The sequence below is a fragment of the Canis lupus genome, chromosome 6 (assembly GCF_011100685.1).
Source record: "Canis lupus familiaris isolate Mischka breed German Shepherd chromosome 6, alternate assembly UU_Cfam_GSD_1.0, whole genome shotgun sequence".
In the NCBI taxonomy this organism is placed as follows: domain Eukaryota; kingdom Metazoa; phylum Chordata; class Mammalia; order Carnivora; family Canidae; genus Canis; species Canis lupus.
The window spans coordinates 39416374-39432062 of NC_049227.1; the positions used below are offsets into that span (position 1 = coordinate 39416374).

General features: G+C 59.5%; 2 protein-coding genes across 2 annotated transcripts; both read left to right on the forward strand.

Moving 5' to 3' along the window:
• The first annotated feature begins 1945 nt into the window (after positions 1-1945).
• RPL3L (ribosomal protein L3 like) lies at positions 1946-9872 on the forward strand. The gene is made up of 10 exons (XM_038540776.1): positions 1946-2173; positions 2629-2821; positions 4576-4744; positions 6433-6568; positions 7830-8016; positions 8116-8276; positions 8482-8583; positions 8981-9076; positions 9245-9364; positions 9562-9872. The coding sequence occupies exons 1-10, from the start codon at positions 2171-2173 to the stop codon at positions 9616-9618; spliced, it is 1224 nt and encodes a 407-aa protein (XP_038396704.1). The 5' UTR covers positions 1946-2170; the 3' UTR covers positions 9619-9872.
• Positions 9873-10099: 227 nt separating this feature from the next.
• MSRB1 (methionine sulfoxide reductase B1) lies at positions 10100-14625 on the forward strand. Its single transcript, NM_001114749.1, is given in 4 exon segments — positions 10100-10199; positions 11913-12061; positions 12370-12484; positions 13783-14625. Coding segments are annotated over 4 exon segments (351 nt in total). The 5' UTR covers positions 10100-10144; the 3' UTR covers positions 13815-14625.
• Positions 14626-15689: the final 1064 nt, after the last annotated feature.

Sequence of the window (15689 nt, forward strand, 5' to 3'; positions counted from 1 at the left end):
CGCGCGCGTGGCCTGCCCGCTGTGTCTCCATCACGTGTCCGGTGTGCTGGGCGTTCGGGATACTCTGGTGGAGACAGCAGAGACCCCTGCTTGCATTAGTATTATTTTTTTTCCTGCTTACATTCTAAGACCAGATAGACACAGGAATAAGTGAACTATTCACAGGTTCGTGGGTGTACAGGCACGGGTACAGGCTCGTGCAAATGCAGCAGGGAGCAAGATAAACGCAGCTGGGCTCTTCTGGAGAACTCTGGCCACTAGAACAAACTACCAAACACCCTGCTCTTTCAGGAAGCCTTCCTGAATTGCCTCTTCCCTTCAGCCCTCTCTGGGTTCCACTTTGTCTTCTAGGGCCTCTCCTGGACTGGCTAATGCCAGGGAGCTTGGGGGTCCTCTCTCGGGCTTGCCACCAGAGGCTTCTCCCACCCACAGGGGGAGGTGGCTTCTACCCGGGGTGGCCAGTGCTGCGGCCTAGTTCTGATGGTTCTGCCCTGCCCCTGAGGGCTATTGTGCTGACCCTGGCCCTGATGGCCACCCTGGGTGATCTCCATGACCGCCAGGGCCCCTGGCCAGTACCAGGGAGGGCGCTGGTCACTTCATGCCTAGGGACTGGGGCCAGGGGCGCGGAGCCATCAACTCTGTGGATACAGAGAATCTGTGATCACAGAAATAGCAAATGGTAAAATACATGCTGACAAAAAGAATTTTTTTAGACATTTTTAAAAATTTTTATTTATTTATGATAGTCACAGAGAGAGAGAGGCAGAGACATAGGCAGAGGGAGAAGCAGGCTCCATGCACCGAGAGCCCGACGTGGGATTCAATCCCGGGTCTCCAGGATCGCGCCCTGGGCCAAAGGCAGGCGCTAAACCGCTGCACCACCCAGGGATCCCGACAAAAAGAATTAAAAAAAAAGATTATTTCTTTATTTGAGAGAGAGGGAGAGTGAGTGCAGTAGCAGGGGGAGGAGCAGAGGGAGAGGGAGGAGCAGGCTCCTCACTGAGCAGGGACCCCCCCTCCGCCCTATGTGGGGCTTGACATGGGACTGGGATCCCAGGACCCTGAGATCATGACCTGAGCTCAAGACAGACCCTTCACTGACAGAGCCACCCAGGCAGTCCTTGACTGGACAAGGGGGGACCCAATAGATCCAGGTGGGAGCTGCTCCTGCTGCCGCCACCACCACATGGCTCAGCAGAATAGGAGAGAGCAGAGAACTCAGGGGAAGGCACCGGGGTGGCAGCTGTCGGCTGCTACCAGGCAGCAGCGGGACTTGCAGGTCATGTAGCAGAAGCAGCAGGAGGCAAATGGGGCGAGGAACCCATGCAGCTCGTGGCTCTGTGCCCGGCCCTCTGCTTTCTGGCCTGTGGGCCTGGCGTCAGTCCCACCAGGGCGGGCTGTCCTACAGCGCTCGCAGGCCTCCACTGGGGCAGGCCCTTTGCCCTGAGTCTGTGGGCGTCCCTTCTGTGCTTCCTCGCCTCGGGTAGCCTCTCTGGGGCCTCATGCTTGCCCCTTCCTAGGATTTTATTCCTGCGGGACCCGGCTTTGTGACGAACGAAGAGAACTGTGACATTTTAGCAGTGAGTCTTAGCACCAGCAAGGCACGGTCCACAGGCGCTCGGACGTGTCAGGCTGTGAAACTAATTCTTCAGGATCTGAACTTTATAACCACAGAGTGTTTGATCATAGCTCTTACCACCTGCCCCACCGCACCCCCCGCAGTTGTCCAGCCCAACTCTCAGCCCCAGGACCAGAGTTCCCTGTGCCTCATGGCCAGCACGCTGGACCAGCGGCCTGAAGGAAGCCCCGCCGCACCTGGGGCTCCCCGACTCCTTTGCGGCCCAGGGGCTCCTGTCCTGGGAGGGTAACGTGAGGCCGCGAGGCTGAACACAAAGAGGGTGTGGCCCAGCTCCAGGGCCCTCAAGGAAGGGAGTGACAGGCCTGGTCCAGGTGTCCCCACCCCAGGCTGCCCATCGGATGCCCCCTTTGCCCCGCCCCAGGCCGGGCGCGCTCCTGGCACCGGAGCCCGTGCCTGCCACGGGACATAACCAAGCTCCCCTGCCAGGGGCTAAATCTGGGAGCTGGCTGCTATGCGTCCTGGCCCTGCCACTCGACCTCCGGTGCCTGTCGGGAGGCCCCTTCCCTCCCTGACCTGCGGGGACCAGCTACCATGGTCAGTGGGCTGGGGGGCTGGAGCCGGCTTCCTGGGAGGGCCACGTGGGCTTCTGGAGTCCTTCCCGGCAGGCATGGGCCTTGGGCCTGCGGGGGAGTCGCTCCCGGAAGGGGACAGCGGGGGGCCAGAGCTCGGCTTGCCAGGCCTTGAGTGGGCAAAGAGACGGGTAGATGGCCGTGGCCCCCTGTCCTTTTAGCCCTCAGCCGCAGTGGGGGCCTGTCCTCCTGGGGCCAAGCCCACTGAAGCAGGGACCCCGAGGGGGAGGACAGCTCGTGCTGGCTCTGTCCCTGAGACACAGCCCCTGAGCCCACTGTCCCTCTTTCCCTGTGGACAGAGGGAGGTGCTCGAGGCCACGGGTCCCAGTCTGGGGTCTCTGACTCCCGTCTGGGGGCTGGGCCCATTCAGCGCACACCCCCAGGGACGCCCCGGCCCTGACCGCCCCCTCCTGCCCCCAGTCCCACCGGAAGTTCTCTGCCCCTCGGCACGGACACCTGGGCTTCCTGCCCCACAAGAGGAGCCGCCGGCACCGGGGCAAGGTGAAGACGTGGCCTCGGGACGACCCCAGCCGGCCCGTGCACCTCACGGCTTTCCTGGGCTACAAGGCCGGCATGACGCACACGCTGCGAGAGGTGCACAGGCCAGGGCTCAGTGAGTGGCTGCGGCGGGGCCACGGGGACGGGGCGCGGCCTGCCCGCCTGGCACCGCCCCCAAGGACTTCGGGGTGCTGGGAGCCAGAACCGGGGGGCCAGGAGGGGAAGCCCCGGGAAGGGCGAGGCCCCGCCCTGGGCGCCGCGTTCAGAGCGCTGTCCCCAAGCCCTGGGCACCGACCACACCGTGGGGGCCGCGCTGTCACTGAGGAAATCAGCCGGTCCCCAAACTTGCCCGGCGCCCCGCTAGCGAGGGAGGAGCTGCCGTTCAAAGACGGGTGCCCCGAACATGCGGTTTGTTTTGTGATCAGGGTCGCATGTGGCTGTAATAAGGAAAAATCCAGAGATCCCCACGCTTTACCCCATTTCCCCCTGGAAATACCTTATAAAAGTGTGGGAATAGGTCACAACCGGGTATCGATGTGGATACAACCTACGGATGCTGTTCCGGTTTCCCTGGTCAGGGCGTGTGTGTGTGCGCCCGCGCACGCATGTCCTTCTCCCAGGTTCTGTCCTGTGTAAGTGTGTGCCTGGAACATTCCATCCCCACAGGGGTCCTTCCTATTGCCCTTTCATAGCTTCAGCCACGACCCTCCAACTGTTTGGCACCTGCTCATCTGTTCTTAATCTCTCCTCCTTCATCTCTCCTCCAATATTTTTATTGATTTATTTTTTAAAGATTTTAAAATTTATTTTTTATTTTTTAAAGATTTATTTATTTATTCAGAGAGAGAGAGAGAGAGAAGCAGAGACATAGGCAGAGGGGGAAGCAGGCTCCATGCAGGCAGCCCGACGTGGGACTCGATCCAGGGTCCCCAGGATCACGCCCTCGGGCTGCAGGCGGCGTTAAACCGCTGTGCCACCAGGACTGCCCAAGATTTTAAAATTTATTTGAGAGAGAGAGAGAGAATGCAGGGAGGGGGAGGGGGCGGGGGCGGGGGGAGGTGGAGAGAATGTAAAGCAGGCTCCCCGCTGAGCATGGAGCCCGATGTCAGGGGGCTCCATCTCACCACCCTGAGATCATGACCTGAGCTGAAATCAAGAGTCGGACACTTTGGGGCACCTGGTGGCTCAGTGGTTGAACGTTTGTCTTCGGCTCAGGGCGTGACCCCGAGATCCTGAGATCCAGTCCAACATCGGGCTCCCTGCGTGGAGCCTGCTTCTCCCTCTGCCTGTGTCTCTGCCTCTCTGTGTCTCTCGTTAATAATAATAATAATAATAATAATAATAATAACAATAATAATAAAGAGTTGAACTCTTAACTGAGTGCACCACCCAGGTGCCCTTCTCCTAATATATGATTTAAACATAAACTTTTACTTTGTATCAGTCTCAGTAATAACTTTTATAAAATCATTGGTTTTGGACAAATTATAGGTATTTTTCTAGAACTTGACCACATACATTCATAACCATTAAAATTAAAGATGATCCTGTGTGCTCCCCTTAAGGAGTCCCGACCCTGCCCTTCGGGAATGCTGCCCTGGCTGTTGGCTGTTGTAGCTCATTTCCAGATGACCTGGCAGGGAAACTGAGGCAGGGAGCAGGCAGGCCCTGCCTGAAATCTCAGAGCCAGAGCGTGCCTTGACCAGCACCTGCTCCACGCCCAGGGCAGAACAGAGGGAGAAGGGCCGGGGGCTGGAGTTCAGTGGGGCCCCTGGGCAGGAGGGGCTGTAGCTGACTCTTCCACCTACCACCTGCCCCCGTGGGCCCCGCAGGCCCTCCTCCATGCTCCTGTCTCTGGGTCTCATCTAGAAATTTCCAAGCGGGAGGAAGTGGAGGCAGTGACAATCGTGGAGACGCCGCCTCTAGTGGTGATCGGCGTTGTGGGCTACGTGGCCACCCCTCGAGGCCTGAGGAGCTTCAAGACCATCTTCGCAGAACACCTGAGTGACGAGTGCCGTCGCCGCTTCTACAAGGACTGGTGAGGGCTGCCGTTGCGTGGAGCTGGCCTGTCCCTCCATCCTCAGCCCTGTCCTGGAGCGGTGGGGGTGGGCAGGCAGGAGAACGGTCAGCCGGATGGAAGCGTGGCTATGGGGGGTTGCCTTTGCTTCAATAAAAGGCGAGTGCTAGGAGACTGGAGTAGGAACTGGGGTAGTGGAAGAGAGGGAGCAAGTATTCTAACCCTCAGGGTTATGTTAAAGCACTAATGTGATGGAATGTCAGTGTCGGCTCAGAGCTTCCTAGCAGCCAGGGTGAAAAGGGAAAGAGCCAGCAGCAAGCTCTTCTCCTCAGAAAGAAAGGCATAATTGGGCCTTAGATCTTCCCTGGCACTAAGTCCTGAAAGGGAAGGCCCACCTGCCCAAGGAACCTCACAGACACTCCCATCCTCACTGAGTCGGAGGCACACCCCACCCTGGCCCTCTGTGGGAGCTAACGAGCACCAGCCCATGAGCCAGAGCAGGCTGTATGACCACAGGCAAGCTGGCTGGCCTCATAGAGCCTCCAGGATTGTGCCCCGCCGTCACAGACACCGTCACAGACACCGTCAGACGGAGACACCGCAGGATGGAGAGATCTCTGTGTCACGCGGCCACTGGGAGGCTCACAAGAGCCGTGAGTCCAGTGCTCCGCGCACGGAAAGAGCTCACCGAATGACAGCTGGCCTTGGATTTGCTCTTTCTTTCTTTCTTTTGTTTTCTTTTTCTTTTTCTTTTTCTTTTCTTTTCTTTTCTTTTTTTTTTTTTTAAGATTTTATTTACTGGGCAACCCTGGTGGCTTAGCTAAACTGCTAAGGTTTAGCGCCGCCTTCAGCCCAGGGCATGATCCTGGAGACCCGGGATTGAGTCCCATGTCAGGCTCCCCCACGGAGCCTGCTTCTCCCTTTGCCTGTGTCTCTGCCTCTCTCTCTCTCTTTCTCTCTCTCTGTGTCACTAATAAATAAATAAAATCTTTAAAAAATAGATTTTATTTACTTATTAACGAGAGGCACACAGACAGAGGCAGAGACACAGGCAGAGGGAGAAGCAGGCTCCCCAAGAGGAGCTTGGTGTGGGACTTGATCCCGGGACCTGGGATCACGACCTGGGCGGGTCAGGCACTAAACCTCAGAGCCACCCAGGGATCCCATGAGCCACCCAGGGATCCTGGTTTTGCTCTTTCAATTTGCCCGTCATCCAGGGGCTTTGACTTTTGTGAACTTTGGTTTCTTTGTCTGTAGAATGGGGACCATACATCTACCTTCCAGACTTTGGGTGAGGGTGACCAACAGTGTGGCGTGGCGCCTGGTCGCTATGGGCTGTTGGCCTTACAGGTGGGGTCTGGAGCTCTAGCAACATAGGCAGGTGGCTGTGGGGCTGGCCAGCACACCCCTTCCTCAAGCTGTGGCACATCTGACAGTCACTTGCAGGCCTCAGAGGCACGAGGGCGTCCACTCTACGGAGGAGGAGCCTGAGACCCGGAGAGGAAGGGACCGTCTGTGCTTACTGGGGGCGGCTGGAAGAGGGACCCCCAGGGAGGGCTCAGCCGTGGCCTCCCCAGGAAGGGGAGGAGGGAGGAGGGGTCAAACACTGTCCTAGGAGCCCTGCTTGGTGAGCCGTGGGCGTGTGCGTCCCGGACGGGCCTGGGGCGCTGCCCTGGCCGGCCCCTCTGAGTGTCTCCTGTGTGACTCAGGCATAAGAGCAAGAAGAAAGCCTTCACCAAGGCCTGCAAGAAGTGGCGCGACGCCGATGGCAAGAAGCAGCTGCAGAAAGACTTTGCCGCCATGAAGAAGTACTGCAAGGTCATTCGTGTCATTGTCCACACTCAGGTCAGCCCTACCACCTTGTCCACACTCGGTCGGTCGGGCTGGTCCCTGGGCCCACCCTCTCTCTCCTCCACCCCAGCTTCCAGGAGCCCCAGCAAATGTCAGCCTAAAAATATCACGAGCATGGGGCACGGGCCCAAAGGGTGGGGTGGCTGGCCGCGCCGGCACAGTGCCCGGGATGGGATGCTAGGTGTCCGTGCCCTGAGGGCTGTGGGGCCCTCACCACGCCTGGTGCTCACACAAGGCCCTCGCGTGCCCTGAAAGGCCTAGACCTCCTGCCAAATGTCCAGCAGAGAGGGCCAGCCACCTCCCTTCGGGTCCTGGCACTAGTGTGTATGTGAGGCAACATTCATACACAGGATCTGGCTTGATGCGGGCTGTCAGGGTGACTCATGGCTTCTGGCTTATTCTGGAACCCTCCTTGGTGCCTCAGGGACAGCCTGCCTAGGTCTGGAGCAGCACCCCACTCCTCCCCTGCCTGTCACTCTCACACTCGCCGTTCCTGGTTACCTGTGTCATGGGTTTCGTCCATTTCCCTTGATGGCCTGGAGCTCCATGGGGCAGGGGCCCCGGCTGCCTGCTCAGTGCTGTGCCTCCAGCACCCACCCGGAGCCTTGTATGCAGTAGGTGCTCCATAAGTACTTCTTGAGCACTGTGCTGTGACCTCACACAGCAGCAGCCAGAGATCTCCAGAAACATGAACCATGCTGGGTCACACTCGGTACTTAGAATAAAGCCCAAGCTTCTCCCCAAAAGACCTGCCCAGGCAGGCCCCTGCTCACTTCTGACTTCATCCTGACCCGTGTTCCTCCTCACACAGTATCCTTTCCATCCCATCAACTCCCTGCCACAGGGCCTTTGCACATGCGGTTCCCTTTGGTCTTAAAAATTTTAGATCTTCACTCCGTGACTCCTTATTATTGGGGTCACCTCTAAGGGTCCTCCTCGACTGCCCTATAGGCAATAACTGTCCTCTCTACCCACAATATTCCATTAGAATACTCAGTCCTGTCTAAGAATTTCCTTGATTTCTGTCCCCCAACTAGGCAGTGGTTCCATGAGGGCTAGGTAGTGGTTCCTGTCTGCCTCGTATGCTGTGCCCTCAGAGCCTAGCACAGAATATACCGTACAGGCCGGAGCCCTGGTCACCCGTTGAATGAATGCGTGCAGGAAAGCCTGCTGGGGGTCACCAGCCAGTCATGCCATGTCTGCAAGTAGGGGCTGTGGCCCTCTGGGAACCGACTGGCTGTGCCACATCCTGCAGATGAAGCTGCTGCCCTTCCGGCAGAAGAAGGCCCACATCATGGAGATCCAGCTGAATGGAGGCACAGTGGCTGAGAAGGTGGCCTGGGCCCAGGCTCGGCTAGAGAAGCAGGTGCCGGTGCACAGTGTGTTCAGCCAGAACGAGGTCATCGATGTCATTGCCGTCACCAAGGGCCGGGGTGTCAAAGGTAGGGCTGGGTGGGGATGGGGGCTTCAGGAAGGCTGCCTGGACGGGGTGGAGGCCACACTGGCCTCTAGCCACTAGCCCTCCCCCCGGCCCCCTGCAGGGGTCACGAGCCGCTGGCATACCAAGAAACTGCCCCGGAAGACCCACAAGGGGCTGCGCAAGGTGGCCTGCATTGGCGCCTGGCACCCTGCCCGTGTGGGCTGCTCCATTGCTCGGGCTGGGCAGAAGGGCTACCACCACCGCACTGAGCTCAATAAGAAGGTGCGTCCACGGTCCTGCTGGCACAGGGACACTCATGGCCTGATGTCAGGGGGTGGGGTGCATGACCCGGACGCTGCCAGGCCCCCCTAGAGGCTCTGACATGCCCCTGCCCAGGCCTGGGTCTGAGCACACATGCTGGCGGGTGTAGACAGAGCACCTGCTGCAGAGGCCACGGCTGCCTGCAATGGCCCCTTCCTCCTGGCAGATCTACCGCATTGGCCGGGGGCTGCACATGGAAGAGGGGAAGGTGGTCAAGAACAACGCGGCCACCAGCTACGACGTGACCGACAAGTCCATTACACCTCTGGTAAGTGGGGGTGGCGTGCACGTGTGCGGCAGGCGTGTGGGGTGCTGCCCCACCCCAGGAGCTCAGGCACCAGGGAGCGGCCACTTGGGTGAACACTGCGTGCTGTCCCTGCATCCTCCGAGCCTCCTGTGTGCACACCACTTACACTCCGGGTGCTGTCATGGGGTGTGGAGTACCTTGGACTCAGGCCACCGGGTTCCAACCCCAGCTGGTCTGCAGCAGCCACAGGGCCCGGAACAAGGGACCTGACTTCCCGGAGCCTCGGTTTCTCCCTCACTGAAGCGTAGATTGTTAAATGTGGCTCAGATGCCGCCCTGGTTAGTGATCCTGGGTGTGGCCCTGGGCCAGGGGCTGGCACCAATCACCAGGGCCTGGATCCTGACCCACCTTCCCGCAGGGCGGCTTCCCCCACTACGGCGAAGTCAACAACGACTTCGTTATGCTGAAGGGTTGCATCGCGGGCACCAAAAAGCGGGTCATCACCCTGAGGAAGGTCAGCGCCTCTGTGGGGGGCTCGGGGGCAGCCTGCCCTGTCCTGTGCCTTGCTCCGAGGACGGTGGGGGTGGGAGGGGTCCCGGCAGGAGCTGCGGGAGGGGCTGGGGTGGCGGGAGGCGGCGGTTGAGGACCTGCATCTTGTTCCCCCCTCCCACGGACCCCCCAGTCCCTCCTGGTGCACCACAGCCGCCGGGCCCTGGAGAATATCGAGCTCAAGTTCATCGACACCACCTCCAAGTTTGGCCACGGCCGCTTCCAGACAGCCCAAGAGAAGAGGGCCTTCATGGTGAGCCCCGCCCCGGGTTCCCTGGGAGGCGTTCTCCCAGCCGGGAGGCTGCAGCAGGGGCGGGGGCGCCCCAGGACCGGGCGCGCAGGAGTCCAGCCCCCCGGTGCTGACTGGGGCAGGGGACGGCAGAGGAGCTGCAGCCGGCCAGGGCCGTATCCCCGGCTAGCGCTCGTCTGTGCCCCCAACCCCCCATCCAGGGTCCGCAGAAGAAGCATCTGGAGAAGGAAAAGCCGGAGACCTCGAGAGACCTGTAGGCGGCCTGCGATGGAGGGAGCCGGAAGCAGCGCGGCGCCTGTCGCGTCTGTCTAATAAAGTGCAGAGGCCGGCAGCCCAGGGGGCCCAGCGGTTTAGCGCCGCCTGCAGCCCGGGCGTGATCCTGGAGACCCGGTATCTAGGCCCACGTCGGGCTCCCTGCCTGGAGCCTGCTTCTCCCTTTGCCAGTGTCTCTGCCTCTCTGTGTGTGTGTGTCTCTCATGAATAAATAAATAAAATCTTAAAAAAAAAAAAAGTGCAGAGGCGACTCTACTCGCCGGGTCCGGGAGCTGGGAGCGCGGGGCGGCGGGGGCGGCGGGGGCGGCGGGGGCGGCGGGGGCGGCGTATCGGCGTCCGGGACGTGATTGGTCCGCGGGAGGGGCGGGGCCTCGGCGGTGCCGGGCAGGCTCCGGGCGGTGATTGGTCCGCGGGAGGAAGGGCGGAGCCCCGGGCGCGGGCCAAGCCCGCGGGGCTTAGTGGCCGCGGAGCTGTCCGAGGCGGCGGTTCCCGTGCTGTCCTGCTGGCGCCATGTCCTTCTGCAGCTTCTTCGGGGGCGAGGTTTTCCAGAACCACTTTGAGCCGGGTATGCTCTGTGACCTCCTGGGAGGGCGGCGGGGCGGGAGCGCGCATGAGAGGTAGGGTCGCTGCCCTCCGGTCGGTGCTCTCGGAGCCCCGGAGGGGCAGACCCCTGGGGCGGGGGGCGAGTGTGGCCGCGCGGGCAGGAGTGCACGTGGGTAAAGGGCGCCCCGGAGGACGGAGGGGCCCGGGGACGTGACGGGAGAGTGGACGCTGGAGAGCGGGGTCGCTGACCTCAAGGAACGCGTGAGCGGGGCGGTCTCCGGGAGGACTCTGGGGAGTCAGGGCACACGGCAGGGGTGCCGCCGGTCGGGGAGGCTTCTGGATTGGGATCTGGACTTCGGAGGGCCGCGATGGAGGATCTTGTCCAGGGGTTCCCTGATGATAGCCCTGCCCTTTCCCGTCCCTCGTCCCAGCACAGAGCTTCCCCTGCGGACCCAGCAGGCCTGCCGGGGGCTTCCGCAGTCGGCCCAGAGCCCTGGGGTTGGATAACCAGGGCAGCTGCCAAGCCACTAAGTGCCTGTGAAGTTTGACCAGACGGCCTGAGTGCAGGTGGGGGGAGTGGGAGTGGTGCGGCATGCACAACCGCCCTGGTCCCAGGCTTTGAGGCCCTGGCATGTACCCTTCTGGGCTGTGCTGCTTGGTCGTGGACTAATTTGGTAAAAACATGCCCACAGGCAAGACTAGGGCAGTGCTCTTTCTTGGGGGAGGGGGAGATCTGTTGGGTGTCAGCCCTCTAGGGGGCTGCGCTGTGACACTGGGCATCTGTTGGATGTTAGCTGTGACATAGGACTCCCTGGCCAAAGACCTCCCCTGAGGCCTTCTGGCTGTGGGACCCCAGTTGTCATCGGGCTGCTCTGCCAAGCTGGAAGGTCCACTAACACAGTGGCTCCTCATTCCTCTTTGCTTCCTTCTCCAGTTGCTGGCAAAGGCTGAGTAGTTGGCAGACCCCGGGGAAGGCTGTCCTCAGGCTGGACTGTGGGTGTTGGGTACTCTAGGGGGCCCCAAGGGATTACCTGTGCTGCAAGTCAGTTTTACAACCTTTTAAATCCTTCCTCAAAGTGATCTTTTGGGGATAGGTTAAAACCTCTTCCCTAGCTCTCTCTCTTCCTGGGCCTCCTGTCTGGCGTGCAGACCATTTTTTGGGGACCATTCTCTTCCCATGTGGAGAGCAGGCCAGTGGCTGGGAGTCCAGCTCAAGGCTTCACTGGGCATCAGGAATGGCCACTTGGGAGGGGAGAGGGGCTGGGCCCTCATCGGGCTGTTGGGCTCCTTCCTGACTGCACACTCTGCAGTGAAGTGTTCTGCATCACTCACTTCCTTATCTCTAAAATGGAGAAGTCGTCTTAAAAAAAAAAAATGAAAAAGGAGTGCCTGGCTGGCTCAGCTGGTAGTGCCCGTGACTCTTGGTCTCTGGGTCATGAGTGCAAGGCCCGTGTTGGGCGTGGGACTCTACTTAAACAAAACGATGAAGCTAGATGGAAAGGTGTGCATCACAGGACTAAAGACACGAGTCAATGAGATAAGTGAAAAGTGGCTCCCTGGGCGCTGGCGGGTGCTAGGACCACTGGACGTGAGCTCTGTGGTGTGTTCCCCACAGAGCCAGTACCCAGGCCTGAGGGGGCGGCATGGGGAGGACCTTCCTAGGCCTGAGTATTTGGGAGCTCACCCCAGAGAGGCTGGAGCCACTGTAACCCTTTCCCTTTCCTTCTGCCCCCAGGTGTCTATGTGTGCGCCAAGTGTGGCCACGAGCTCTTCTCCAGCTGCTCAAAGTACGCACACTCATCCCCGTGGCCCGCCTTCACGGAGACCATTCATGCAGATAGTGTGGCCAAGCGTCCAGAGCGCAATTCGCCTGAAGCCTTAAAGGTGGGTGGCAGTAGCAGAGGGTGGTGAGGGGTGCTGGCCAGGGGGGGCCTGAGGGCTCCCCACAGCTCTAGGGGCTTAGAGCCTGTCTATCCCAGGCCTCTGGCCTCAGCCAGGTGAACTGCTAGCCCAAACTCCTGGGAGAGCCTGGGGTCCTGACGGAAGCAGGGAAATAGGACCGCTTTCCTGTGTGACTCCGGGAAGGGGGTCGGCCTCTCCTGCCAGCCGTGACTTCGGGAAATGGGTGTGGGAGGACACCATCTGCTGGGGACAGGGGGAGCCACTGTGCGCTTGTTTTGTGGTCTTGCCAGGTGTCCTGCGGCAAGTGTGGGAATGGGCTGGGCCACGAGTTCCTGAATGACGGCCCCAAGCCGGGGAAGTCCCGCTTCTGAATATTCAGCAGCTCACTGAAGTTCATCCCGAAAGGTGAGCTCTCCTTCTGGCAGCTGGACACAGGCCTGCTGTACATTTTTGAGGCCCAGGGGTGGGAGACACACTGTTCCATCCATTCACAGTTGCACACATGAAACATAGAGGCCCCAAAGCATACAGCCTAGGAGCTGCCCAGGGCAACCCCAAAAGGACAAGGGGGCAGGGGTCCTGACTGACCATGTGTGCCTCCACAGAGGGGCATCTGAGGGTGGATGTGGCAAAGGGTTATCCATGGGGGCCTGGCCCTTGCTGGAGACTAGAGGGGCAGGCAGGGCCCTCAGAGGCTGAGGACCGAGGCTGGGGCCGGAGCTTCTCTGAGCAGGGCTCCTCTGCAGAGTGGGCGTGCTCGCAGAGCCTCCTTCACTGGCCTGTCTGATGTGGCACACGTGGGGCCTGGCAGGCAGCAAGTGCTCAGATGGGTGCTCCCGGGGGCAGTTACAGGCTTCTCCCACTCTCTGCAAGCACGGAGCGCTCCTACGAAACTTTTCGTAAGCCAGAAATGGTGTAAAGCGAAGAGCATCTCCCACTTTCTGAAAGCTTTCGTGGTGCCACTTCTCTTTTACTAAAGACCGTGTACGTCAGTTCCTGCTTTCACTAAGTGAAGTAAATCCAAAGAGGATTTTCACTTGCGATAAAAAGCCATTACCTGACTAACGTAGGTAACGCGCATGTAGCATAAATGAAATGTAAAGGCAAGGTGGCCTAAGTCAATCTTTGGGAAAGCAGGGCTCCGAGTGCTGCCAGGTTGTTTGGGCAGCCGTTGCTCATGTGAGTTTTATCTGCGCGCGGCATCCCCTATGGTCCTTAGCCCTCCGCTCACCCAGGTGCTCACGAGTCAGCACGTCTCTCGGCCCACCCGGCCCCTCTGGGCTCCTCCCCACACTTTGTAGCTCAAAGCCCAGATCCCCACTTGCCCCCGGCAGGACCGTGACCAGTGGCTGACCTCAGCTTGGTCCTTTGTGAAATGGGGTTGCTGACCGCACATGCCGGCTGCCATCCGTGAGGACTAGGGGCTAAGTGAGGGTGTCTAAGGGGCCGGCAATGATAGGGTGTGACGTGATTTTGTCCTTTTGTAGTTACTGTTCTTTGTCCTGTGGAGGAAGGAGAGACTGGGCTCTCCTGGAGATCTTGGGGAGCCATATGGGGCACACAGACTCCCCCAAGCCCAGTGCCTGGGTCCTCCTGACTGCCCTGTTCCTCAGGCTGGAGCGGGCTGGCCTGCTCAGGGAATGGCGGCTGAATTGTAATGTAGCAGTGACTTGTTTTTCTCTCTCCTCCCTCCTTTTTTTTAGGCAAAGGAACTTCTGGCTCTCAGGAGGCGTAGGTGGACAGCACATACCCATTCCAGCTGGCACTGCCCTCCGGCCATCCCACCTTGGAACTGGAACCCCAGACATTGAGACAGGGGAGGGGGCTCCTGAAGCATTGGGAAATCTTGGCTCTGTGCAGGTTCTCTTGGGGGAAAGCACTGCTAGCCCAGGATGGGCCTGCTGGGCCCAGCTGTGGGCTTACCTTGGCCTCCTGCTCCCATGGGAGGCTCAAGGAGGTAGGCTCTCAGCCTAGCTCGCCTTTGAATGATGGCACACCCCACCTTTTCTTCTCCACAGCCCACTGCCCTGTCTGGACTCACCCTGTGGGACCCGATTCTGAGATGGGCTCTGGCCCTCACCCAAGCTTGTGCTCCCCACCCCCACCGCCCCAGGCTATCCTGGGAGCCAGAATGCCAAGGGGGCAGCCGTTGCTGGCTGCTGCAGCTGCAGTCACTACATGATTCACTCTGGTTAAACCCTTCCAGGCAGCCAGAGTGGTGATGATCTGTGACCTGCTAGAGGAACAGGCCAAGGGGACAGACCTGTGATGTGTCAGTTACGGGAAGAGAAATCCTCAACCCTGTTTCACAATCTGGATTGGTACACCTTGCCTCACTCAGGCTTAGGAAAGTGGGTGTTGCTCCATTACCTTGATTGTGCAAGGCCAGGGCTGGGGAGCTCACACCTTCCCAGGAGTGTGGCTGTGCCTTCTTGCACACACTTGGAAGCTCCTGCTGCCTGGGAGGGTGGGTGACACCAAAGCCCCTCCCATCTTCACTCCTCTCTGGCATCATCAGGAGATAATAAACAAATGGACCGCGGGCATGCTGTCTTCATGCATGTCGGGGAGGCCGGGACACATTGTTTCATTGTTCCACAGATATTTACTGAGTGGGTCCAGCCCGGTTCTTGGAGATGCAGCCATAGGACAGATGGGCCCCCCTGCCCCTCAGGGTCTTCTGGTGTGTTTGAGAGGATGGAAAGTTCATGTCAGATGATGGTAAAGGCTGTGAATATCTACAGCAGGGCAGTGATGCTGGATTGTGGGGGGGCAATTAGGAAGCTAGTGCTTTGGCCCCACTGGTCAGGGAGGAGGATGCCAGTTGAGGAGGATCAGCTCAGCTCAGCAGTGACAGCTGAGAGAAGCTGGAAGAGCTTCCCAGGTGGCAGCACAGCATGTACAAAGGCCCTGAGGGCACCACCCAGGCATGCTCCAGTCCTGGAGGAGGTGGTGCAAAATGCCGCCCCAGAGGAGGTAGGTTGTACTGCAGAAGAACCACACGATTTTTCCAATGTATGTCGACAAATCCAGGATCGTGTGTAAGAATGGATATTAAGGGGTGGGATAATGGTGAAAGGAATATAAAGTTAGGTCAGGCTGAATTTATAGATAAGGGCTCACTAATCAGAGATTCCAGGTTTAATGATACAGCTCAGGGGTCTAGGGGCGGCTCTCTTTGTTGTTCAGTTGGCTGAGATATGGACCGAAAGGTGGCCGGCGGTGGAGGTGACATGCCCTGCCATGCACTGCCTTGGTAGAGGGAGGGTTTGGTAGAGGGAGGGTCCAAAGGCTTAGGGAGATGGGAGTGTCAGCGTGGATTCATCCTTTAAGAACCCCTTGCCCACCTTGGCGGTCCAGAGGGGATGTGGGTGGGACTGCCCTTTCCCCGACCCCCAGCCACAGGCCAGGGGTCCCCACTGGCCTGGGGTCCCCGGCCTGTGCAGGGGCTGCTAGCTCACTGTGTGACCTTGGGTGGAGAGTTCAGCCTTCCTCTGCGGAACCCAGCCCGTCTCCTGGGGGTGGGGCGGGGCAGGGGGTGATGACAGATGTGCGGACTCAGCTTATGCCACTGTGTGGGGTAGATTCCAGACACCAAGTTGGTCAGTGG

What these genes read in the sequence shown, in the direction of transcription:
- RPL3L (XM_038540776.1), top strand. An exon ending in CAAGGGCCGGGGTGTCAAAG is followed by an intron (nt 8,017 to 8,115) that starts GTAGGGCTGGGT and finishes GGCCCCCTGCAG; the next exon opens with GGGTCACGAGCCGCTGGCAT. An exon ending in AAGAGAAGAGGGCCTTCATG is followed by an intron (nt 9,365 to 9,561) that starts GTGAGCCCCGCC and finishes CCCCCCATCCAG; the next exon opens with GGTCCGCAGAAGAAGCATCT.